Source organism: Antechinus flavipes, chromosome 2, assembly GCF_016432865.1.
Source record: "Antechinus flavipes isolate AdamAnt ecotype Samford, QLD, Australia chromosome 2, AdamAnt_v2, whole genome shotgun sequence".
Classification (NCBI taxonomy): domain Eukaryota; kingdom Metazoa; phylum Chordata; class Mammalia; order Dasyuromorphia; family Dasyuridae; genus Antechinus; species Antechinus flavipes.
Window position 1 is genome coordinate 496,875,996 of NC_067399.1, and position 21,516 is coordinate 496,897,511.

Here is a 21,516-nt window from a genome sequence, read left to right on the forward strand (position 1 = left end):
TTCCTTTTAGTTAGTAAAAGAATTTGGTATCTAAGATACATAAATAATTGAGACAGTTTATATTTAATATACATATATGTATATATTTATGTGATATATTTTTATAGACACACATACACACATGGCCAAAAACCATTCTCCAGTAAATATGCCATCAAAAATGTGTATAATTCTCAAAAGAAAAACTGCAAACTCTTAATAGCCTCATGCAAATACACTCCAAATTACTAATAATAAGAGAAATCCAAATCAAAATAATCCTGAGTTTACAAACTCACATTCTGCAAATTGACAAAGATGACAAAAAATGGCAACAGTCAATATTGGGAGAAATGAAGGAAGATAGGCACACTGGTACATATAAATATGACTATTTTGGAAAACAAGTTGGAGTTATGTGTACAAATTTGTAGCAACAGTTTTGTGATTGCAAAGAATTGGAAACAAGTTGAATAGCCATTAATTGGGGGATGGTTAAACCTGTTGTGGTACAAGAATACAATGAAATATTACTCTGCTGTAAGAAATGATGAATGTGATGAATACAGAGAAGCACAGAAAGACCTACATAAATTGATGCAGAGTGAAGTAAGCAGAGAGAGAAAAAAATATACACAGTGATTTTGTTGATAAGCCATATCCAGTGGACTCATCCATGTATCTTAGCAAAGATACTGGAGAGGTTTGCCATTCCTTCTCCAATGTGTCTCCATTTTATAGATGAGTATCTGAAGCAAATAGGAATTAAGTGACTTGCCCAGAGACACATAGCTAGTAAATGTTTAAGGCTGGATTTTAACACAGGACTTCCTAACTGAGACCAGAACTCCATCCACTTTACTTATCACCTAGCTACCCGACACAATGGCTATAACAATGCAAATGAAAACAAAAACCACATTAAAAAGTCAAAAGTGAATGTAATAAAATGATAAAGATCAAGCATGATTTGAAAGAAGAAATATAAGAAGACACTCAGACTGGTTTGGAGGTCTATAAATGTTGCACATCACATATGTTTTCATATTTTTTCTATGTATTTATGTCAATTTTTCCTCTTCTTTACTGTTGGTTACTATTTGTTATATAGAATAGCTCTCTGGAAGGGAAAGAGGAAGGATACTAGGAAAAATATGGCAACGTAGAGAAAAAGACATCAATAAAAACTTATTTTTTTAAGTGACTACATCCTTTGACTAAAAGTTGCTTATAGCCTGGCCTCATACCCCAAAGGGAGATCACTAATAAAAAAGAAAGTCTTTATATCCATCAAAATTGTAGCAATTGGAGTAGTAAAAAATTAGAAACAAAGTAGATGGTCTTCATTTGGGGAATGATAAACAAGTTGGTCCAGTAATCTAATGGAATATTAGTATCCTCTAAGAAACAATGAATATGATTAATCCAGAAAAGCATGGGAAGATTTAAATAAACTGATGGAACATGAAATAATAAGCAGAACTGGCGGGGGGAGAAAAATCCCACATACTAAAAAATATTTATAGCAATCCTTACTGTAGTAACAAAGAAATGTTGCAAAATGGAATAAACAGAACTAGAAAAAAACAACAATATATACAATGATCATAACCATATAAATGGAAAAAACAATGAAACAGTTAAAAAGCTGTGAGCTTTTGTGAGCACTGACTCTGGAGTCAGGAGGACTTGAGTTCAAATCTAGACTCAGTCACTTAACTTGGGCAGGTCACTTAACTCCAATTGTTGGAAGGAAGGAAGGAGGGAAAGAAGGAAGGAACAGATGGAGAGAAGGAAGGATGGAGGAAGGAATGAAAGGAAGGATGGAGGGAAAGAAGGATGGAGGAAGGAATGAAAGGAAGGATGGAGGAAGGAAGGAAGGAAGGAAGGAAGGAAGGAAGGAAGAAAGGAAAGAAAGAAGGAAAGAAGGAAGGAAGGAAGGAAGGAAAGAAAGAAGGAAAGAAGGAAGGAAGGAAGGAAGGAGGGAAGGAAGGAAGGAAAGAAAGAAGGAAGGAAGAAGGAAAGAAAGAAGGAAGGAAGGAAGGAAGGAAGGAAAGAAGGAAGGAAGGAAAGAAGGAAGGAAGGAAGGAAGGAAGGAAGGAAGGAAGGAAGGAAGGAAAGAAGGAAGGAAAGAAGGAAGGAAGGAAGGAAGGAAGGAAGGAAGGAAAGAAGGAAGGAAGGAAGGAAGGAAGGAAGGAAGCAAAGAAGGAAGGAAAGAAGGAAGGAAGGAAGGAAGGAGGAAAGGAAGGAAGGAAGGAAAGGAAGGAAGGAAGGAAGGAAGGAAGGAAGGAAGGAAAGAAGGAAGGAAAGAAGAAGGAAAGAAGGAAGGAAGGAAGGAGGGAAGGAAGGAAAGAAGGAAGGAAAGAAGGAAGGAAGGAGGAAAGGAAGGAAGGAGGAAAGGAAGGAAGGAAGGAAGGAAGGAAGGAAGGAAGGAAGGAAGGAAGGAAGGAAGGAAGGAAGGAAAGAAGATGCTGTGCATTCATAACAGCCAAGCCCCAAAGAAGATACACAAGAAGGCATTATTCTACCATTTATTGCAGAGATGGAGATGTGGGATGTGGAATGATGTGTAGAATGTTAGATTCCTTTGAGGCAAGCAACAAGAAGAGATAGTACCTGCTTAATAAATACTTGTTGACTGACTGATTGATTGATTGCTGAAATGTTTTCTCCATTCTGCTCTTTTTTATTCTTTTATTGTAAAGGGATGGCTCTCTGGAGATGAAGGAGAGACACACAACAAGAAGCTCACATGATGTAAAATGAAGATATCAACAAAAACTCATTTTTAAAGATCACATCCAGGCTTCTCCACTTTATCTCAAGCCAAGAACATTACATTAGTTTCTCTTCCTTCTTTTGAGCTCAGCTATTCCAACTTCTCGTCTCTACAGCACAATGGAATGTTTTCTGACTCATTCAGAATATGAGTTCAAATCCTAGCTCAGATACTTAGCTATGCAACCCTGGGCAAATCACATAATCTCTGCTAGCTTCATTTTTCTTATGGAGATAATAATAGTGTCTACCTCACAGGGTTGTTATCTATAAAGTGCTTTATGAAGGTTAAATGCTCTACAAATGTTAGCTGTCATTTATTCTTAGAAAATTAGAACTTGAAGCAATACCTGGACTGATCTTTTCATAAAATAGATAAGGAAACTGAGACCCAGAGATCAGAAGGTCCAAGATCACACAGCTGATTAAATTAGGATCAGAACCCAGATGTTCTGACAGTTCCCTCCCCTCAGTCGTCCCTCCAGATGGCCTTTGTGTTTCTAGTAATGAGATGCCCAGAAACAAACACAGGATGCCAGATGTTCTTCCCAAAGTATCCTAAGGGAAGAAAAAGTATTTCTCCATTCTCCTCTGATAAAAATTCTCTAAACCTAACACCCCTTCTTCACTCTCCAATCTGACCCCCTATCCCTCCCCTCTCTCCCTCCTCCAGAGTTGCACCTTCCTTTGGATGTAGCTGGATCAGGTTACGGGCTCCACCTTCATTTTCTAGTTCCTATTAACTTCCAAGCTTTTTACACTGATTCATTCCAGGCTACTTGTTTCTACTGAACCTGGGCATTTTGCATCCTTCTGCTCTACAACCTTAAACTGCATTCTGCCCCCTATCACTACCCCCACATCACTACCCCCCAAACTCTGTTCCTGTTGGCTAATTCCACCCACAGTTCCAATGCCTTTTATGTTCACATCTCGGAGCTTGCTCCTGTGTTACTAAAGATTTATTAATGGCCAAAAAAGGATGCCAGATTCTTCACACACACACACACACACATCCTCCCCTTGCCAGTTAAGGGGGGATTTTCTAGGGCAGTAGGACACTTAGTCCCAAGAGGGCATGCCAAGGGAACATCCCAATGAGTATTCCAAAATCATGTGCAGAGGAAAGAAAAAAGAATAGGACATGGGGGAAAGAAGAGGGAACAAGCAAAGAGAAAGCACTGCAAACAATGGGGAGCAGTGGAGAAAAGGCCCCCCAGTTTTGGAATATATGCAGTGTGGTAGAAAAAGGACTAGGCTTAGTGCCAGAAACCCAAGTTTAAGGCAGTCCCTTTCCACCACTTAATAGCCAGGTGAATTTGGACAAGTCATTTAGACTCTGCAAGTTTAGAAATAAGACTAAGAAGGAAAAAAAATTTTAATTAAAAAGGCTAAGAAGAATCCTGGCTCTGTTATTTACTGCCCATATGACTTAAGGCAGATGACTTCATTTTTATAGGCAAGATGAGAGGGTTGGTAGACATGAGCTAGAGCTTTCAGATCTAAAAACCATGATTACTATTACTAACACGTAATCACACCACATTTTAAAGACATATATGTTTGTCTGTTCTTCCAAAGGTACCTCCCCAGGTGTCTCTTGAAATTCTATTATTAGAAATTCATATGAATACGCCTAAGAAAAGAAAGATAACACATTGTTCTACTTGTCAGATGCTACTCAATAGGAGTATATTCCAAAGCTTTTCCTCAGATAGAGCAGGAGGGGAATAAAGGTTCTAGGATCAAAGAAGTGGAGGAAAGAGCTCCACAGGAGAAGGAAAGGCTGCAAGAAGGGGAGGTTGGAGGGGCCAGAAATTACTGAGCGGGATCCTGATCTTGGGCAGTCACTGTACTCAGATTTGAACCAGGTCCTTCCCCTTCTCAGTCCAGAATCCCCTATCCCCAAGACCTGTCTGCTGACACCAGGGTGTGTAGCTACCGCTGATGGACTTTATGCATCCTCAGCATCCTCTCAGAGTGCTCATCCAAGCTCAGCCAAAGCGCCACTGAGTTAACAGGCTCTTCCAGCTCTGAGCTAAGGGGACAGATCTCAGAAAGTCAAGTAGTAGAACCTCCTTGAGTCATAATTATTCCTATCCCAACCCCCGTCTCCCCAAGCCTCGCCAAGCCTCCCTCCTCCCTCATCATTGTCTCTAGCCCAGCCCTCCAACCTATTTTCTCCCTTCCTTCCAGCTTTCTCCAGCAGGGGAACGTGTTCTTGGCGGCTGGCGGCATGGAACGCCACTGATTCATTACAGATGTATCGGGGCAAATTGTGAATGAAGGCCGGCAAGGGCTGCCAAATAGTAAGTGAAGTCATGCAACTAATCTCCCCATGCACACAGCCTTTATCGAAGTGGAGGCTGTGCTCTGAGGGTACCTTCTTTCTGGATTTCTCTAGGGGGGCTGACCTCATAACTAGGTGTCCCGTTGCTACTCGCTCCCAGCTGTAACTCCCTCTCCACCATCTTTGGGCATAAGACCCTAATTCAGCCAAAGTTAAGACCACAGATGTGTTCAGCAACCTGGCCTCTGGGGACCCCATCTATTTTAAACCTCTGCCACCTAGTCCACAGCCCAAAGCTAAAGGTTTCCATCTCCACTACTAATAGTGCCAAACCACAATCCCCAGTGAAACATGGAAAATCCTCCTCCTCCATCCTAGTATGAACCAGGAAACTGGGTTGCATTTTGGGAAATGGTCTAATATTTTAGCCCTGGGAGTCAGCCATGGAGAAAGACGGCTCTTCCAGGACCCTATACTGGGATGTAGGAAGAAAACTCTCCAGGTCTGAAATCATTTTGTTTGCTAGGAGATCGGAAAAGCAGCTGCAATGCCAGGTAGTATTTTCCATGATCAGAAACTTGGGCCTGAATCAACCCATCCTCAGTCCAAGATGAAGGGGCTCTTCTTTCTGTGGCTTTGTCAAGCTGCCTCATGAACATCTTGCTCCAAACTGCTAAATTCAGCTTGAGAATCGGTCACCCCAAATGACAATAGTAAAAAGTAGAAACAGGGTTCTACAGTTCTCTGGCACCTCACAAAAGGGATGAATGGGAAAGGAATATGAAACTTCAATACAATCCTTGGAAGAAAAGAACTATGGAACATAATTTTGAGGTAAGAAATCAAAAACAATGACACAAAGTAGATTTCCATAAACTGCAGAAAAGCAAAGGAGATATCAAATTAGAAAGAACATCAGAATGGAAAGGGTTAGAACTGAATCAGAAGAAATCTTTGGCATCAATTAGTCCAAACTCTTTATTTTTCAAAATAGGATACTGAGGCTTGGAGAGATCAAGAAATTTCATTTTTGTGTAAGCTCCTTGATGGCAAAGGCCTTGTTTTATTTAACTCTGTATCTGTCACTTCACCAAACACAATGTAAATCACACTGGAAGTGCTTAGTGAATATATGTTCTATTATATTCTGTCACATGAGATGACTATGGAAGATAAGATCAGAGCCAGATTGTAAAATTCTCAAAGCAAATCTACATTAGGTAATTGATCCCCAAAGAACCTGGCTTTAAAACTGGCCATCTCTGCAGATTCCTACAGGGTTGTCAAAAGCTCATAGCCTCACTACCACTGAAAGAACAGGAAACTGAGACTAACATCAACCAAATTCCCTCCTCTTCTTCCAGGTCCCCAGAACAATAAATCCTATTTCTCTAGTTCAGCCAAGGCCTAAGGAGCCTCTACCAAAGATAGACTAAACTATCTGAGCTAAGAAATGAGGTGACCCTAACAATAATTCATATTTACATAATCTTAGGAAATTGTGAACCACCATCCTTACAACAGCCCTGTAAAGATGATATTACAAACATTACTATCTTCCTTTTACAGATGAGCAAACTGAAGCTCAGAAAAGTTAAATGATTGCATGGGATTGGAGTACATCCCAAGGAAACATGCATGGGGATGGGTTTGCAGGGGATTCAATACCTATTACATGATCTATTTAAAGTTGGAAGGAACTTCAGGAATCATCTAGTCTAACTCTATCCCCAAAACACACATTCTATTTTACAGATAAGGAAACTAAGGCTTTGGGTTAATTTGCCCTTGGTGACATTGGGTTTGAAATCCTGGTGCTCTGAATTTAAAATTAGGGTTTTTTTCACAACCTCACTGTTTGCCTAACCACATTTCTCCCATCAGAATGAGAGTTTCCTGGAAAAAAGGTTCTTTGCCAAAGACCAGGTGTCCACCACACCAAGAGGAAGGACTGTGTCTCATCCATCAAAACTGTGGCTCTCCAAGGATATTGGCCATGTTTGCTCCCTTAGTCCAATAGTTGCTTGTCCATGTGTGGTGAGCTGTGCCTCCCCATCAAAATGCAGCATGTCCTCAAACCTTTTTGCCCCAAGCCCCATCGACCTGCTGGAAGGCTCCCACTCATCTCTCCACAGTGACGGATCGTGGACATCTGCCAGGTAGCATCAGGACTGATGCCCACCCAGGGCTACATATATTGCTGCCGCTTAGTTCTGCCAGGAGGTTTGGGACTGTACATGGGAAGAGGAAGCTTCCCTTCTAGACATGCAGATTCGGCTTTGCTCATCAGTACATCTGCTGAGCTTTTTCTCCTGGTCCATCCTCCCTCCAACATATAGGCCAGAAAGCAGCTGGGGGAACAAAGGGCAAATGTCATGACTTGTTAGTCCTCAAGCCAGAATGTAAGCCCCTTAATCTGGAGTCGAATTTTAAACAAAAAGCAAAACAACAAAAACCATTGCATTTGGAGACAAAAGCCCGGGACTGAGTTCCAGTTATACACTAGCCAAGTCCAAAATCTGGCTCTGCTGGGGTAAATGCAGACTGAATGGGACCTTGGGTTGTATTTAACCCTTCTGATTTCCCCATCAGTAAAAAGGCAAGAATGATATCCTCTACCAACCAGACAGGGCCATTATGAAGAATGTACGAAATAATGTATTCTAGTGTTTCACAAACTGTGAAGTGCCACAATGAACTATGGTCCATGGTGAGCTATGATTATTAAGACTAAGTTCATCAGGAAAGGGCTGACCCCAGCAGAAGAACAACACAGTTCCTTCTGGCTTGAGACACAGCCCAGTGGGAGAAACACCTCCTACGCTTTTGTTCCCAGAATCCTCGCCCTTATCTATTAAAAATTATAAAGGACTGAAGTCTTCTTGCCTGGCAGTCCAAAGTACACAGGCACAGGACTGTAAGCTGGGCCATTTGGATTCACTTTCAGCTATTAGCAGTAATTCCCCAGTTGGTCCCCACCCACCTCTTTCCCCTCCTCCCCGGCCACCCCGGCCAGCTACTTTCCAAAATTGATTGCTAAGTGGCTGCCCAGCCCTGTCTTGCCCTGGCTTCCCCCATCAGCCACATATGCTGATGGGTGAGGCAGACCGGCCTGCCAGCCTGCCAGTGCTGGTGCCTCTGTAGGTCAGGGGCCCAAGTGAATGGCACTCTCACAGAGAGAAGTGCACAGCTGGGTGGGGGAGGAGGAAGCGGGGGAGGAGGGTGTAGCAATTGGGGAATCTCTCTCTGGCTGTGGAAACGAGCCTTGGAAAGCAATCTTTGCAGGAAAGTCAAGAAGAACACTCTACATTTACTAGCATGCTATAGTAGAAAACTCAAAGTGTTCAAATTCTGCTTGCAAGAATTTTAGGCAAGTCAATTTTCTCTAGTAGGCTTCCACCTTCTTATTTCTATGTAAGGTGATAAGATTGAATGATCTCCAATGTTTCCTCAAACTCCTAATCTTATGATGCTCCCACATATCACATCGTCCATCCTTCTGCCTCTGAGTTTCCCTTCCTGATAGATTCCATGCTTATCTGTAAATAGATATAAAACATATCTATTTTCAGTCTTCCCCAAAGTAATCTAAACTTAATATCCAGCCTTTAGAATGGAACAATACAACTGGGAAGGTATATGCTAAGCCAGGAGTGATATAAGGCAAAGGGTGCCAGAAGCTAGTGCCAGTCACTCCATTTACTGGCTGAAGAATCATGGGTTCAATTGCTTTCCTTCACTGGCCTCCAATTCTTCTTTAAATGAGAAAGATGACTAGACTTGATGATTTCTCAAGGTCCCTTTTAGTGCTGATAATCATTAAATCTGTACCAAAGGCCTGTCATGATTTCTGTGATGGCCACCATAGTAAAACCATAAAATATCAAAACTAAAAGGTACCTTTGGGGCCATCCAGAGCTACCTCACATTTTACAGATGAGGAAACTGAGGGAACTTGCCAAGGTAACATAAGTAATAAGAAAGAGTTAAGATATGAACTCAGTTTCTTTGATTCCAAATCCATTGTTCTTTTTTACATTGATTCTTGGCTGTTATACCCCATAGTAATTAGTTTAAATGGGGTTTAAATCAGTCTTCTCCTTCCAAAATGCAGTGCCCTTTCCACTACACTAAGCCAGACCCAGATATCACCAATTGAAGATAAAACATTCTTTTTTCTTCCTAACTATGGTACAGTTTTATCTCATTCTAAAACATGGCCAGGAAACTTGAGTTCAAAAAAACCATAAAAGCAAAAAGCAGAGCTTGAAATAAAAATTCCACTTGGTCACCTGCCCATACAAAAAAGAGAGATTCCTGAAGCCCCTCTTTGCAGATCAGACAGGAAGAGAAGATCTCCAAATGAGTCAGCTTGGTCTTTCCCTTCCATCAGCAATCTGGAAGCAACACAGCCAAAGGGATGGGAAGAGGGAGGAGTAAAAAAGAAGAAAGAAGAGATAGGGAGAAAAGGGAGAGGAAAGAGAGAGGGATGGAGGAAGGGAAGGAAGAAACAAAGAAATAAAGAAGAGAGAAAGGAAGAAGAGAAGGGATAGAAAAAAAAGAGAAAGAGGAGAGAGGGTGAAGAAAGGAGGGAGATAGACAGAAAAGGGGTGAAGAGGGAAGACAGAGACATACACAGAGGGACAGAGACAGACACAGAGAAATGTGACAGAAAGAGAGATACAGACACCCACAGAAACTGAGACACACAGAGAGAGAGAGAGACAGAGAAAGAGAGAGAGAGAGAAAGAGAGAGAGCGAGTGCGCAAGCATTCTAGTCCCTGACATTCAGCACAGCTCTTTCTGCCTGTCTGTCTGTGTGCATTCCTGTGCTTTTCTCATGCTGAAGGACCATAAATGACTAGGTTCACCCTCCAAATGTAATCTGGAGAGCAGTGATGAGGCAACACTCTGGGTCACACGAAGATGTAATGTTCACTGGGAGAACCTTCCCAATGCAAAACAGATGCCCCAGCTCAGAGAAGCTGATTTCTTTTCAAGCTGGAGGGGGCATCAGTCCAGTTCCCAAGGTGGCAATACTACTTTGAACCTCCTTGATGCTGCAAAGTGTCCAGTCTCCCAACTAAACTATCTTTACCCTCTAGTGTCTAAGAAATGCCCAGTTGACATTAGCTGCCATTCCCACCCTGACCCCAGGCAGAGAGACTGTATGGCACAGGATGCCTCAGGTATCTGCTTTAAAAGGCAGCAGTTTCTCAGAGCAAGAGTTGATGGACTAGCCAGGATCTGTTCCAATTGTCGCCACCCTAGACCAGGGATTCTTAATCTTGTTTGAGTCATATGAAGCCTGGGGACCCCCTTCTCAGAATACTGCTTTCAACTGTGTAAAATGGAATACTTGTTATATAATGCATAACATCTAATAGAATTATAAAAGAACCAGTTATATTGAAATAGTTGTCTATTTTTTAAAAGTTCACCTCAAGTTCAGAATTCCTACCCTCTGTCCTAGACATACAGTACACAGCCTGCAACTCAAATGTAGTTCACCTACCTGAAATTGTTTTTAGCAAAAACAAAAAAAAATTATCTAATTAACTTGTTAGTACATAGGACACACATGAACTAGTAGACTTAAATCATTTGTCATACTGAAAAATTTGGACAAACTATAAAAGATATCTGCAACCTTCACAAAATAAGCTTGGATACCCTGGCCTAGACCCTTTCCATTCTTTCCCCCCAATGAAGGGAATAATAATACCTACCTGGCAACAAATACCTACCTTTGCACCAGGAGAGCCAGGAGGCCCAGGGTTTCCATGAGGCCCAGGGGGACCCTGAACAGGAAAAGAAAAGAAAAGTTAGAGGAAAATGGATCCTATCTAATTTACTCATGGTGGTACCCAGTGGCTTCTTCTAACATCAAGCCAAGGGTATTGGTGGTACTGTGGAAAGATCACCAGTTCATGAGACAGAAGGCCAGGGGTCAATTCTATCTTTCTTGGCTGCTTACTTACTTACTGCGCATTAATCCTTCCTAAGCCTTTGTTTCCTTATCTATAAAATGAGGGAATTGTACTATTTATCCATAACCTGGTCCCTTACCTTTCCAATCTTCTTATACCTTATTTTCTGCCACATAGTGTATAACACAGTGTGGTTTTGCACAAAACATGTCTTCCCACTTGAAGAATTTTCCCTGGATGTGTTCAATACAAGGAACTCCCTCCTTCCTCATCTCTACCTCCTGGCTTCCTTCAAGACCAGCTTCTAAAAGACTTGCAGACTATTTTGAAATCTACCCCCAATTTACTCTATATATGTTTTATTTTGTACATAGTTGTTTGCATGTTGTCTCCCCCCATCAGAGGGTGAGCTAATTGAGAGCAGGGACTATTTTTTGCCTTATTTTGTATCTCCAGTGCTTAGCACTATGCCTAGTTCATGGTTAACACTTGGTTCTTGTTGCCTTGACTTCTAGATTTTTAGACCTGTCATCTCAGGAGTGGAGTTCAAGAGACTGACCATTACTCATTTTTGGTCCCTTTCCTCTGTAAAAAGAATGACTCAACTTGCTCTTTCCCCCTCATATCCAAATCTTCCCAAGATAGAAGCTATAATCTACAAGTCCCAACTCTTAAATTCAAGCCACTAATCAAGTGTCTCTTCATCTTTCTAGAAGAGATTTGCTGCATAAAAGGGCATATAAGGGTGACTATAGCTCCATGTTCACTACCTCCAACTTCTTGTATACTCTTCCTAGCCTCATGCTTGTCCCGATGCATCAGTAGCATACAGAAGAGATTCTTCAATCTAACATTCAGAGCTCTTCATATGCCAGTCCTACTTTACTTTGCCAACTCTGTCCTTTGCTCCCCAGGCCAGACCTTTCACTATTTGCTTTCTTCTGCCCTTAACAGCACATCTTTGCTCATGTATTCCCCACCATCCAAACTTGAAATGCCCTGACCAAACTCTTCCAATGCAGATTCTATTCATTCTCCAAGGTCAAATTCAAGTCTCTCTTCCTCCACGAAGGACTTATAGACTGTTAGAACTAGGGGGAAACTTGGATATAATGTGGAAAGGGACAAGAAAATCTTTTCTCCAGAGGTTTGCCTGTTTTCCGCATTTCCATAACATTTTCTCCAGGTAAATTCTGCAATAAAGGATAAGGATAGAGGAGAAACTATAGTCCTCCAGGCTGAGGTCTCTTAACTGCTCAACTGCATTTAGATAGTTCTATTTTCTGATCTTCTACCACATGGTTTATATCACATAGTTTGTCCTTGACAATTAGGCCTTGTCTTTCCAACAGATTGGTATTAGCTCAAATGCAAGATTTAAAGTCAGAAAAACCTGGGTTGAATACCTCAAAGAGGTCATCTAACCTCTTTGGTTATCAACTTTGGTTTTACCCATCTGTAAAAAAGGGAATAAAAATATTTGCAGCATTTTCCTTGCAGGGTGACTTTAAGAATCAAATAAAACAATAAATGAGACAAACACTGAAAAACTTAAAACTAAATATAAATGTCAGTTATTATTTCAAGACAAGGAAAATGTTTTCTTTTTCTTTGTATCCCCCATGCCACAGGAAATGTGAGCATGGTAGGTGCTCAAAAAAACTAGATGGACAGATTGAATGACTGAAATTCATTTGTTGGTTTACCACCCTAAAGGAAACTACATCTTTCTAATACTTTTCCACACCCTCTTGAAATGGTTAGATCTTGCTTCAGGCCACTTTCTCCAAAAAGGTCCCTATGCATAAAAAGCTTCCAGGCCTAGTATAAACAGAGCCCTAACAACCTGGATTCTTGCCCTATGGTCTGAATAATTATTACCATCTGCCCAAAATCCAAGTCCTCTATCAGACATACAACTGAATCATCACAATAGATTGTCACAGGAAAACATCCTGGAAGGAACTTCAGTAGGTCATTTTGTATGTCCCCCTGCCTCTAGCAAGACTGCCTCCTTGCTTCCTCCTTGGTCCATTCAAGTTAGCTCCACACCTGGAGAGTGTTGTATTCAGCCAGGTATGCCCTTCCATGTCTCCTTATCTGAAATAAGTTCATTCCCGATCAATTATTATAATCGATTCTGTGCTCTGATTTTCCCCCTTTCTATACTTGAGAAAGGGCATCCCTGTGTGGCAAGAGTATTCAGCCATGAAAGTTTGATAATAAGATCTACTCCCTCCCCTGTGTCTGGAGAGAAGGCATAGTATAATGGAAAGAAGTTCTAGGAGTGGAGTAATAGGACCTGAATTCAAATTCCAGTTCTGCTACTGATTGTTTTTATGATTTTAATTTCTCTGGTCTCACTGGATTCATCTGTAAAATGTAAGAGTAGGTGACATTCATGTCCCTTCCAATTTTAAATCTATGATAGTATAACCCTAGAAGTTTCCTTAAAACAATCAGTTTTCAATGCCAGAAATAATAACAACAATAAATGTAACGGGGAGGGGATTGTGTGTGGAAGAATTTCATTTCCCCCAATTCACTTACTCATAACAGAAATAACGAGTTGCTGTTATGTAAATGAAGTGCAAAGAAATGTTTACACCTTATTATCCCTTTATGAGGTATGAAGGAGCTTTCCCTGATGGAATTAGAAGGGCAGATTTTCACTGGTTGCTTGAAGACTGGCCAAAACCCTGTCAGCCTGCCAGCCCAAGAAGCAGTCAAGGTCTAGCTGCGGAAGGGACCAGCCACATTGAGTGTGACTCCTGCACCTAACCAAAAGACAGCAGAGAAGGAGATTTTTTCTCCTTCTGCCCATCAGCCATGGGATCTCTCAGTAGAGTTACTCCAACAGGAAGAGTTACCACATTCAAGATGGAGCAGAGACACATACGCTGTAGATAGACATGGAAACAGAAATGCAATTGAAACATTAAGGACAGGGAGCAGTTTTGTAGCACATAACAGAAGAGAGCTGACTGTCAGTTCAAAGTCCTAGTCTTAGAATTGAGATATGGAAACGAGCAGAACCAGGCACCCCAGATGGAATTCTTCCCAGCAAAGATTCTGTGCAAGGGGATGAGGGGTAGTGTTCAAGAAGGCATTATAGGACCCCATAGCACTGAAGATGTGAGCACTGTATATATTTGTAGGTCCCACATTATGGATGTGTAAGGGATAATGTTTTGTAGCCACTGTTCATACTATACAACTTAGTGACTTGCCCAGGGTCACACAAGTAGGAAGTGTTAAATGTCTGAGGCTGGATTTGAACTCGGGTCTCCCTGACTTCAGCAACAATACTCTATTGGCTGCCTTACCTAGCTATCTGTTACCTTGTTTGATAAGATGACTTATCCACACTTATAAAAATATTGTCCTCCAGGATTCATCCAAGGCTTCTACTTTGACCATTGATGTCCTTTTCTAGTTCTTGAGATTCTATGAGCCTGACTCCTGGCTCCCTAGTCTTTCCATTACACCAAGGTCCCCCTCAGAACCTTTATCTATTTAACCCAGTAAACTAAGACCCAACCATGTAGAACCAGTTCATTCTAGGGAATCAATACATTCTGGGGAAAAGAGAGCTAGGAGGGAAGGGTGGTGTTAGGGATGATATAGGCCTCTGCCTCACTGAGAAATGAACAAAATATTTGAAAGGAGGCCAAACAAATTGTTTCCATAAATGCTTCAGTTTAAAAATTAGAGTGGGGGAGGGATAAGGGATTCCCCCATCTACCCACCCAGCCCACTCTGGCCTATGGAATGGCAGAATTCTAGCAGGAGGGAGAAATGGGGAGAAAAAACTCCTCAGTATATGAAATGGGTTGACCCAGAGCAGGAGTTCTTGACCTTTTTTGCATCATGGACTCCTTTGGCAGTCAAGTAAAGCTTATACACCTTTTTTACACAGTAGTGCTTTTACATTTATAAAACAAAATATATAGGATTAGAAATGAAATTTTAATTTTTTTCCATTCAAGTTCATAGATTCCTTGAAATCTGAAATCTGTATATAAGTCTATGAGCTCTAAGAGAAAAAAAAGGGAAGGAAAGTAAAACAAGGAAGGAGGTGAGAGAAAGGAAGAAGGAAGGAAGAAAAGAAGGAAGGAGAATAAGAGGACAAGAGACCTGAGTTCTTGCTCCAGCTTTGCCATGAGCTGCCTAGGTGATCTCAGGCAAGTTACTAAACTTCAATGTGGCTTCAGTTTAGTCAGTTTATATTTTAAATCTATAAACCTATAAAATGTATAGGGTTGAGTTAAAGTTCTTTTCCAGTTTTAAGAATCGATGGATTTTCCACAAAGCTGGCTAAACAACAGTTAGAGAGCTGAATCTGGAGTCAGGAAAACCTGAGTTGAAATCCAGCCTCAGAAACTTACTAAGTGTTTGACATTGGAAAGCCACTTAACCCTGTTTCCCTCAATTTCCTCATCTTTAAAATGGGAAAAATAGTAGTGCTTATCTCCCAGGGTTTTTGTGAGGATCAAGCAAGAAACATCTATGTAAATTCTAGTTATTATAATCATTATTATTATTCCATTATACAATCATTCTCAGTTTTAGCCCCTTGGTCCTATTTAAAAACAAGAGGGGACAGCTGCCACCCCATAGACAAATGACCAACTTCCTCCCATAAGAGTCCCACATTGATCCCTTGACCTTCCCAGTCTTACAAGCCCAAGCCTGGCCCAGAGCTACTCTGCTGACAGCAGCTCGGGGAGCTGGATGCACTGAGAACAAATGGAAAACGGAAACATCGCTTCAGCCAGAGTGGATTCCACCAACCAACTTCCCAGAGAGCAGGGGGCCAGGTCTGGAGTGAGCTGTGGGTTTATGTAATTGTCTCACCAGAAATACTGGCGAGCTATGAGCTAAAAATAAGCGCCATCCCGCTCTGTCTTCCAGGGCCTCGGTCAGTGGCCTGGGGCTGTTGCTTGGCCCAGAAGGCACATTTCAGCAACATCGCTACCAAGGTGTCTTATGGGTGCTGCTTTATATGACCAGCAGGTTTCTTCTCAGAGCAATCTTTGCTTGGAACCTGCCAGGAAACTTGGGGGCACAAGGAGTGCACCAGGATAATAAGATGGTAATATTTCAAAGAAAGAGACAACTACTTACCCGGGGTCCTCTTCTGCCTGATATTCCAGGCAACCCAGGCAAGCCAGGGGGGCCCTAGAGGGACAGAAAGAGAAGCGAGTATTTAATACTGCTAAGGGACAAGCAGCATCACAGACAAGAAAGGCAGAACTAGTAGGAACCTTAATGCATACAGTGTTAAAACAGAGAATATTCGGGGCAGCTAAGTGGTGCAGTGGATAGAGGACCAGCCCTGAAGTCAAGAGGACCTGAGATCAGATCTGGCCTCAGACACTGAATACTTCCTGGCTGTGTGACCCTGGGGAAGTCACTTAACCCAAATTGCCTCAGCAAAAAAAAAAAAAAAACAGAAGATCTAGGGGCAGAAGGAACCTCAGTATGTAGGATATTAGAAAAAACAATGTCAGAGATTAACAGCACTGAGAGGTCATGTAATCTACCCACCACATTTTGTAGATGAGAGGGACCATCTCGAGTAGTAGTTCTCAGATTCTTTCTGTTCCCCACTAGATAGTCAATAAGATTTATTAATCACTTACAATGTGCCAGGAAATGTGCTAAGGTGCTAGGGATGCAAAAAGAGGCAAAGTCAGACCTGGCACTCAAGGAGTTCATAGTCTAAAGGAGAGGTAATAAGCAAATAAATATGTGCAAACAAGCTATATACAGGATGAACAGAAAATAGACTAAGACACTAGTATTTTTTGCCATGAAGAATTTCCACACACTAAAGCATGGTAGGAGAGCAGCTGTGCACATGTAACTGGAAATGCCACAAAATTCACAGCACCCCAGAGAGAAATGGGGGCATACAACTTCATACCCTTTGAGAATCCCAAATTCTTAAAGAGGCTTCTTTATGCTATTCTACCCATGCTACAGACAAAGACTGATACCACCCAACAGCAAGTGGATTACCCAGATCACATACCGAATTGATGGCAGATGCTAAGATAATCCCAGAATCAGAAGAACATAGATAAAGAACTACAAGGAACCTTAGCAACAACACATTCCTACCCTTGACTTAATGATCATCATTTTCCCAGATTGTCATCACTCCCCCTCTCCGTCCCCTCATGTTTTACAATGCATGCATGATCTTGTTTTATCCTTCTAAGCCACCCTATGAAAAAGGCAGACTAGGGGACTGCCTTTATTCTCTCCGTCTAATAGATGAAGAAACGAAAAGAATCTCATTACCCAAGATCCCACAATGAGTTGAAATCAGACCTAGAACTGGAGCCCAGGGCTCCTGACTTCTAAATTGGGGCTCTTCTCACCATATTAAGCTGCTCCTGCTCTGTTTCTAGTCTACTGCCCCACTAGCCAAGCACACAGTTATAGACAAATGGGTAGGCATGAAGACTGACAGAAAGACACAGACAGACAGACATGAAGACAGGCACAGATAGGACAGACCCAGATAGACCAACCCAGACAGACTGACCAAGACAGATAGATAGACAGAAAGAGAGAAAGACAAACATAGACACAGATAGACAGCAGATAGACACAAACAAACAGACATACGGACAGATAAATAGAAATAGACAGACACAGATAACTAGATAAAGACAGATAGATAGACACAGACAGATATAAAGACAGACAGACAACATGGATATACAGACAGATAAACAGAAATAGACAGACAGACAAAGACAGACGGGTAGGCATAGACAAATAGACACAGACAGACATAAAGACAAACAGATACAGACACAGACAGATAGACCTAGAAACAGACAGACATACAGACATAGACACAGATAGATAGACACAAATACAGACACAGCCAGATAAACAAAAATAGACAGATATATGCAGACAGATGGAACAAAAACAGACAAACTTATAACAGACATAGACAGACATAAATACAAACATACAGATAGACACAGACAGATAGACATAAAGACAAATAGGTACAGACACAGAGATAGACACAGACAGATAGACATAGACATAAAGACAGATAGACCAACACAGATACATAGATAGATACATAGATACATGCCTCTACTTTCTTGTTATATCTATCTACTATGTATCTGTATCTGTATCTAACTTATTTCTATCCTAGTTATTGGCATGTTGTTTCCCACATTAGGTTGTTAGCTCTTCAAGAGCAGAAACCATCTCTCATCTTTCTTGCTGTCCTCAGTGCTTAGCACAGTTCCTGACATAACAAGCACTTAATAAATGTTTATTAATTGGCTGACTGGCAATTGTGCTGGCTGTCAGTCTGGGTAATGGCACTAGAGGAATCTGGAGGGCAAGTCGTTGGACCAACAACCCACAGTAGCAGTTTAAAACAAACCAGACCCGACATTAGCAGCTAGAAGAAGGCATCCAAATAGATGATAGAATCCAAAGTTCCAGTTGTCCCCCTCCTAGGTCTCTACTGTAGTCCCTTTCGACTTCACTTGAGTTTTTCCCCCTGTGCTCTTTCAATTGAATTCTCCCCTTCTGACATCTTTGATGTCTCCTACAGTCAGTCTTCCTGAAATGTTTTCTTCCTTGTAGACCACCTCCTTGGCACTCAGTGTTCCAGCTGTACCCTCTCCTCTTTCCCCCAAACACAAACCGGGCTTTTCAAAGGGCCAAAGCTTCGGAGACAGTCTGAGTTCTGACCCTATCTGCTCTCCAGACCCATTCAGAAATAAGAGAAGAAACATCCAGCTTACGTCATGCCCAAGAGGTTCTTGAAGATCCTTTTCCATTTGACTATGCTCTCTAGACCAACAATCTGAGGGCTATAATCTCCACCAGCCTGTCTGTGGTCAGGTTTTATGTTCTAATATTCTATCTTCCAAGAAGCAATTTAGCCCAATGGAAAAGACTCTAGAATTAGGATCAGAAATCCAGATTTAATGTCTCTCTCTGCTACTGTCTATCTAGTGACCCTGGGTGAGCTCTCCATATCTGTCCAATCCTTTTCTATAGAATGGACAAGATCCCCTTAAAGCCCCCTTGTAGCTCTAAACCAGATGATTCTAAGATCCCTTTCAATTCTACAGTGGACATTCCAAGATCCTGCAGCAACATATTAGGCAGGTAGAGGGTAGGATTTCCCAAATATGATGTGAGGATGGAGCGGGCAGTGATAGAATATGTCTAAAAGCTTCTCAGAGAAATGTAGGAACCCATCCTCATTTGAATAGAAATGACAATAACAGGAGATGGCTTAGTAGGCAGAATGCCAGCCTGGGATCCAGGAACACCCAGGTTCAAGCTATGTGACCCAAGAGAGGTCATTTAATCTCCCAGTGATCTAGCCAACTCTCTAAGGTCAAAGGTTTGCAGGTATTGATCTGCATGCCTAGGAGGCATTTCATTATCTGGATTTCTTAGATCAATGAAATATTATAACATAATACTATTAATAATAATAACCCCTTAAATGTGCACAGTGACTTATAATTTTGACAAGTTTACCAAAGTTTTCATATTGACCATCCTTTTCATTCTCACATCAATTTTGTGAGACAAAGGAAGGAGTCTTTTCCCCATGTGACAAATGAGGAAATCAAGACCCAAAGAGAGGAAGAGACTTCTCTAAAGTGACAAAGCTAATAAGGAGGTATTGTGGCTCCAAGTTAGCCTCTTTTCTCTGCACCATAATTTCCTATTCTCAAGGGAATTTGGTCTTTTAAAAGATTTTTGTTTTTAAAAAACCTACCCTATACCCCAGATTTCTGGTTCAAAGTAGAAAAAAAAGTACAATAAATACAGCATGTCTGGGCTGATAATTAATTTCCATTTCTCACACCTGGAAATTTTAGTTAAGAAAACAATGTGTTCACTCATGAAAGAGTAAATTTTTTTAAAAGGATATGGCTAACATTCTCCTCACCAGTCCATCCTATAGCCCCAATTTGAGACATGAAAGATAATGGAGATTTAGACTGCATGGTCTCTTAGACATCTGGACTGAGAGCCAGGACTGAGATGTAGTCCAGTCTTTGCCCCTCCTTCACAGTATGACCTTAGTCAAGTCCTTTTCTCAAAGTCTCTACTTTCCCACTTAACTCTTGGGAAGAACAATCCCTGCCTCTCACATCTGGAAATGAAATGCCTGACTTTCTTTCCTGGATTCCCCTCCTTTAATTATGACTTCCAGCTACAAAGGACTTTGGCACAGACTTTTCCCAAAGAAAATGTGCTTGTATTTTGGGGCCAGTCCAATTCACTGGCCAACCTCCTTCCCGTGGGTGTACTTCTAAGGAAGTTGACGTATGACTACACAGATTTACAAATGCTCAGTTGCTTGGTTGCTCTCAGTCATGTCTAGGCTGGAAGGTGGTGAGAGCAGAGGTTGGGGAACATTAACCCACTTCTTTGGGGTTCAGACTCCCATTTTACTCAGAAATGAAGAAAAATTCCAAGGAGCAAAGAATGGAACACCAAAGAAACACAACTAATTGAGGATAAGGATGTAACTGAATCTAGACAATATAGTTCTCAGTGACTATGTCAGTTTCCTTCCCCAGCTTTTTCTCCCTGATATGTGTTTCCAATATCCCTGTAATGTGGGAGAGGGAAAAAAAACTATAATTCCCATTTCAGAGATGGAAATAATGAGACTTTCTCATGACAACAGACCTGGGGACAAAATCACCCCTGAAACCCAACTCATGAAGTGCTTCCAATGTCTATGACATAGTACCTATGACTCAGGTACTATGGACAAGCATCTCCCTCCTGTCTTCAACCCTAAAACTTCCTCAGCTGAAGAAATGAGCAAACTTTTAGCCAGGGCAGAAAAAGGCCTGGATGGGATATTGACCTCATACCCAACATCTGCCCAGAGCAGACACATCAAGTGCCAGAGAAATTACTCAAGTGAGAGTCGCCATCCCCAACTCAGTCCAGATATGTGCTCATTGGATGATATTGGGGCAAAAATGAATTCCTTCAAGTGTTGACCTGATTCAGCATCTGTGTTTTCCCAACCCCCTCTCTTATCCATTGAAATGTTATATGGATCTGTCATTGTGGGAATGTTGGGAGGGGTCTCTGAGCTGTCTCTGAATGGTGGCTCAGCCTGAGAGTTTCAAGTTTTCAGTACTGACTTTGTTCAAAGTAAGGGAGCTAGTGGGCTGGGTTCCCTTTCTTCCCCTCTGTTGCCACCCCTCCTCCCCAACCAATCTGAGACCCTGCCTGTTCTCAGAGCAGTGGAAAAAAAGCTGCCATCTCTTTCCAGGGAACCAAGCCTGAGTTGGGGTGGCTTCCTTGATGATTCATGAGGCAAGGGTGGGATTTTCCACCTCGAGCAAACAACGAGCCCTCTGAAGCCAGCACACAGCACAACTGCTCTGTTCATGGAATAAAGTGGGAGGGGAGCATGGGAGCTAAAGACCCCTGGAAGGGGAGGTGAAGAAGGTCAAGTTCCCTTCTCACACTAGCCCTATGGTGCAGATTGTGGGG

General features: G+C 41.7%; 1 protein-coding gene across 1 annotated transcript in view; it reads right to left on the minus strand.

The window, feature by feature from the left end:
* COL27A1 (collagen type XXVII alpha 1 chain) overlaps positions 1–21,516 on the minus strand; it is a 243,335-nt gene that overhangs the window by 197,608 nt on the left and 24,211 nt on the right. Inside the window, exons 4-5 of the mRNA XM_051979980.1 lie at positions 16,105–16,158; positions 10,795–10,848 (exon numbers count right to left, since the gene is read on the minus strand). Of these exons, the coding sequence (XP_051835940.1) occupies positions 10,795–10,848; positions 16,105–16,158 (108 nt within the window). The remainder of the gene's footprint in view (positions 1–10,794; positions 10,849–16,104; positions 16,159–21,516) is intronic.